This window comes from Sinocyclocheilus anshuiensis, unplaced genomic scaffold (assembly GCF_001515605.1).
Source record: "Sinocyclocheilus anshuiensis isolate Anshui unplaced genomic scaffold, SAMN03320099.WGS_v1.1 scaffold371, whole genome shotgun sequence".
NCBI lineage: Eukaryota > Metazoa > Chordata > Actinopteri > Cypriniformes > Cyprinidae > Sinocyclocheilus > Sinocyclocheilus anshuiensis.
The window spans coordinates 1,346,929-1,352,409 of NW_015549597.1; the positions used below are offsets into that span (position 1 = coordinate 1,346,929).

The following is a 5,481-nucleotide window of genomic DNA, read 5'->3' on the forward strand; positions in this document are numbered from 1 at the left end:
TATATATATATACACACACACACACATACACATACACTAAATCACAAGTCAACTCTATAACATTTGAAATGTTGCTATTTGCCTTGTGAATGTCTAATTTCTGCTAAATAACAGTTCTTTTAATTTCATTTAACTGATCTGACAAACACTCCAGGCCTACAATGAACGCAACACGTCACAAAATGGCATAAACTTCACAATATGCTTGAATGTGCTAAGAATAAACGAGAACTCTTACATAAGCTTCGTCTGTATAACTTAACATTTAGTTTTACGCAGTTGATAGAAACAAATAAACTCTACCTGATGTTCAGAATTCATCACGCCGTCTCTTCCTGCTGCACCGTGATTTCTTCGCTTGTGCTGTGGTGCCTTCTGGGATACTTCTCTCCCCTAGATGAAGCTTTCAAATGACAGGAGGAAATGACAGTTTGATCACCATGCCAACAGTGGGATGAGGTGAGAGGTTGGAGTAAAGCAGGATGTGGTTCAGTGACTCCTCCTCTTCCCTCCATCAATGCTGCTGTGGAAAAAAAACACAGAACAGAGATGTGAACACATCCTGTTAACTCATATTACATTCAGATTGATCAATTGCACATCACTTATGAGGACACCAAACTTACCAGAAAGATGTGTTGACAAGGTGACGAAAATGTCACTACATCTTTGTGTGTATGTATGGGGGGGTGCAATAATTGTTAATTGAACAATTATGAATAATTTATTGCAAGTGAATCTGTATTTTATGTTTGACTTTGTGTAGTTTTGTTCATGTTTTTTTTTAATACAAGGACATGTTATTCAACCTCCCCATGATGACATCTGCCAATTTTGACTAGCCTATACAAAGTGACTGATTAAATTTTTCCAAAATGTTGTAGATTTGGATTAGATATACAGCCTTTGACATACAGACATACACTATCATTCAAAAATTTAGGATCAGTAAGATTTTTTAAAAGATTTTTTTAAAGAATTTTCTTATTTTCCGCAAGGCTGCATTTATTTAAACAATAATACAGTAAAACAGTAGAACAGATAACTTTTTGTATAATATAATATTAAATAAAAAATATTTTATATTTTTAAATATTTCAGTATTTCTTTAAATGCATTTTATTCCTAACTTTTCAGCAGTCATTACTCCAGTCTGTCACATGATCTTTCATAAATTATTCTAATATGATGATTTGGTGCTTAAGAAACATTTATTAACATTTTTGAAAACAACTGCACTGCTTCTCATTTTCAGGATTCTTTGATGAACAGAGAGTTCAAAAGAATATCATTTATTTGAAATTGAAAACTTTTGTTATGCGTTTACTATTGATTTTTTATTAATTTGCATCCTTGCTTAAAAAAAGTATTACTTTCTTTCAAAATTGTATTACTGAACTCAACTTGCATTTCATTATTTTCATTTGCTTTTTAATTTTTTTTTGCTTGCTGTGACCAAGCCCGGCCTTGGCCCACCAGTTGAGAAGCACTGCTGATATATGGATAGGTAGCTGTGACCTTATTTACAACTTCTCATTTTTATCACACTTCTTTCTGTCATCTATATTTATTAATTTCAGTCCGGCAGATCTCATTCTCCTTTTCCACTCGCTATTCTCCATATCCTAATTCTGCTATATAACTCCGTCCTATATTGTCTGTTTATCTTAGATTCCTTTTTGTCCTTTCATTGATGCCATACTTGCTGTGTCCGTGTTTAATTGAGATTTGTCTTGGATTAGCTGTTTGAGAAAGCCTTAATCTGTTTGAGTCACTGAGACACAGTTTATGAGAGAAGAGCTGAGGGTAATCACAGAGAGTGCCAGGCAACAGATGCGCCTGCGTTAGTTAACCTGAGAGAAACATTCGTGGAAAACCAGGGCCCGGTTCCCCAAAACGTTCTTATCGCTAAGTAGTTCTTAACCTATTCCTTAACCTCTCTCTTAACGTTATGGCACGATTCCCGACACGTTCGTACGCTAAGTATATCTTCTGTAAGTCACACTTTCGTAAGGTTGGTCTGGACCATTCGTAAGCTCTCTCTTAGCGTTGTTTGAGCTCAAGACGCTAGTCGCCGCCACTGTGCAGCAGTCTTTAGAAATCAGCGCAGCGCAGTACAAGTCAAACTATGGTATGTTGACAATGTTGTGGCTCAACAATGATTTTATGTTATGGACATTTTAAGACTAATAATAAAATATGTTCGCAATGGATACAGGCCTATTTATGAAGTTGACTTTATTTGGTATCAGAACTAATATGGTGGTAATTAGCCTAGGCTATTTCGTAATGTCATTAAAGCGTTTAAATTGGCAATCACTTTTGATAATTAAAATCTGGCAAACAATTTGGCTCTAAATGGCTAAGATCTATAAATGGGTAAGCATGGTGGTGTCCAGTAAGCGACCAACTATGGCAGCGATCCAACGTGTCCTTGTATTGAATCAAAGACGGCGCCGGCCGCGGAGCCGTCTTAGCGCGCTAAGAGTGAGCGTTATCGGGGAACCGGGCCCAGATCTCTTTGGGCAAAGCCTGATGGACAGTGAGGATGTCAAAGAGCTACAGAGTGAGGAAGACATGGAGCAGGAAATGTCCTCTGAGAAAGACGAGGACAGCGAACCAGAGGAGGAAGACGAGGATGAGGAGGAAATGCAGGACAGAGGGGATCTGAGGGACATGGAGGTCTGGAATGGGTTTATTTCGGGAGCAGGACTTGCAGCTGAAGAGGAGGCGCTGCTGGACTGGAAGCCAGGTGACCCTGTGACTCCTCAGTATGTCCTCAGGCTACCAGGATACACAGACGGTGAGGACACCAGTTTATGTGTGTGCTTTTGTTCTTTTACTGCAATACTTTCTTTTCTTTACTGTTATTGGTTATGTGTACAGACTACCTGTGCTCCCCAGAAGACAATATCTACAATATTAGCTTCTCACGATTCAAAATAAGAGACCTGGAAGATGGATCGGTCATTCTGGACCTGAAACGACACTGTCCGACAGGTGTTAATGCCTTTTTAACACTTATTTTCTGTTTCACATGGGTGATTTTGTAAAAGACATAACTTGGCTGTGTGATATTTCAGATTGTGTTTAAGATAGAAAAGTGTTTATGCTAATGAGGAGCCAAACATGTCATTTGACCTCTAGTGGACATTATGTGCAGTAGCACTTGAAAAATGTCTTGTATTTCAGCATTACTTTTTTTCGCTCTTTCCTAAATCAGTTATGTTAGTATTATTTTATTTATATACACTCTAAAAATGCTGGGTTAAATATAACCCAGCGCTGGGTTAAAAAGGGACAAACCCAGCTATTGGGTTGTTTTGATTCAAAACAACCCAATTGCTGGGTTTGTCCCTATTTTACCCAGCACTGGGTTGTATTTAACCCAGCATTTTTTAGAGTGTACTATTATAGTATTTATTAATATTTTGATTTAGCATTTATTTTTATATTTTCAGTTTGTTTTCATTCAAGTTTGTTTTATTGATTTTGTTACATGCTTAAGTTTGTTTTATTGATTTTGTCATGATTTTGTCAAATAATACAATGTATCAATGCATCGTATATTTATGTACTATGATAGTATTTATTAATATTTTGAATTAGCATTTATTTTTACATTTGCAGTTTATTTTCATTTTAGGTTCAGTTTTAGTGTTTTAATGTGCTTTTGTTGTTTTTATTATTACAGTTTTGCTTTGATACATTTTTTATTTCAGATGCAGTATTTCTCATTTTCATTTAAAATGTCACATTTTCAGTTAAATCCTAAATATGGTATAAATTCCTCTTCTTTCTTTCACAGAAATAAAGGATGTCATAGAGCTGGACGCAGGCCGTTTCATTCAGTATCATTTCAGTCCTGCATTTCTCAGTCTCAGGGAGATTGGAGCCATGTATGTTTTTTTTTTTTTGCTTTGGAGCCTTTAGAATAGATTGAAATTTTGAATCCAAATCAGTATTTGCATAATGTGTAATCTCTCTTCTGAACAGGCTTGAGTTTACAGTGGGTGGTAAGGCAGTCAACAAGTTTCGGCTGATTGAGAGGCATTACTTCAGGGATCTGCTGCTGAAGACGTTTGACTTTGAGATCGGTTTCTGTATCCCACACAGCAGAAACACCTGTGAACACATTTACTGCTTACCAGATCTGGATTCACACACAAGTGAGTAACACACACAAACTTACAATGCATTTCACACATTTAAATATCCACGAGAACATATGGGGCTTGTGTAAGAGTACAATTTTGACTATGTTGTGTTATTTCAGTTAAGGAGATGATCAACCACCCTTTTGAGACGCGGTCAGACAGCTTCTACTTCGCCAATAACACACTAATCATGCATCATAAGGCAGAGTATTCCTTCAGCCCGGCGCTAGAGCTCAGTGAGAACCAAACCTATACATCAATCACAGTATGGCAGCAGAAGACTGGTAACATAATATACAGAGTAGTGCTGTATGTTTGGTTTCATAAACCGTAAACTATAGGAAAAGGCATTTCTTTGTTACTTTACCGATGTTTGTGCTGGAGAGATGTTGTGTTGCTTGCACACTAATAAAAAAACCTTTATCAGAAAACATGCTGGTGATTTGATGTTTTGTCAACTCAGTCAGAATAGATGGGGTAAAGGGAAGCCCTGATGATGATTAAAGGTGACATATCATGAAAATCTGACTTTTCCAGGTTTTAAGTGCTATAATCAGGTCCCCGGTGCATCTACCAACCAAGGAAACGTGAAAAAGATTAACCCAGTAACTTTGTTTTGGTAAGCATTTTTCTGCAAGCATCTGAGAAAACAAGCGTGTCTGATTTCGTTCCCTTGGTGACGTGGCAAAGGGATCTCATTACAATATTACCGCCCCTTAATCTGTAAGTTTACACCCATGGCGCCATCATTTTGATTTTGCAAGCGACAATGGTGTACCAGCTCTAATGCCATGGCGAAAGTTTGAGCAAAACATGCTAACTGTTCTGTCATTGACTGCACAGACGAGCACAGAACACTGTTTAGAGTCCCAGTCTCAGAGGAGACAAGAGAGCAGTAAACTTGTGTGTGAATGAGAACTTAGTTTAGTACTCACATGCTGTGACAGCCGCTTTCTGTCCGTGTGCTTCGGCTGTGTGCTCTCAAAAAACCCTATATCATAAGTTTAAACTCATATGGTTTAAAACGCATGATTTCAGCGCGATAAACATGATAATCAGAACCAAAACAGATGTTTTTTAGCAGATACCAGCTGTAAAGGCCCAGCTCTATTCTGGATTCGGGGGCGGGGAGCAGCAGCTCATTTACATTTAAAGACACAGGCCCGAAAAACGTGTTTCTGCTTCCACTCAAAATAGGCATTTTCAAATTATATAATAAATGATCTGTGGAGTACTTTGAGCTGAAACTTCACAGACACATTCTGGGGACACCAGAGACTTATATTACATATTGTAAAAAGGGGCATAATATGTCTCCTTTAAA

General features: G+C 37.5%; 2 protein-coding genes across 3 annotated transcripts in view; one reads left to right on the top strand and one right to left on the bottom strand.

The window, feature by feature from the left end:
• The window catches only part of LOC107658436 (flocculation protein FLO11-like), a 3,251-nt gene extending 2,853 nt beyond the window's left edge, over window positions 1-398 (bottom strand). For both annotated transcript variants that reach the window (XM_016446982.1, XM_016446983.1), the window contains exon 1: window positions 304-398. The gene's annotated coding sequence lies outside the window, so the exon portion shown is untranslated. The remainder of the gene's footprint in view (window positions 1-303) is intronic.
• A 1,352-nt stretch (window positions 399-1,750) lies between these two features.
• LOC107658437 (protein unc-119 homolog B-like) lies at window positions 1,751-4,579 on the top strand. Its single transcript, XM_016446984.1, has 6 exons — window positions 1,751-1,880; window positions 2,516-2,803; window positions 2,887-3,000; window positions 3,809-3,899; window positions 3,997-4,169; window positions 4,277-4,579. The coding sequence occupies exons 2-6, from the start codon at window positions 2,536-2,538 to the stop codon at window positions 4,489-4,491; spliced, it is 861 nt and encodes a 286-aa protein (XP_016302470.1). The 5' UTR covers window positions 1,751-1,880; window positions 2,516-2,535; the 3' UTR covers window positions 4,492-4,579.
• Window positions 4,580-5,481: the final 902 nt, after the last annotated feature.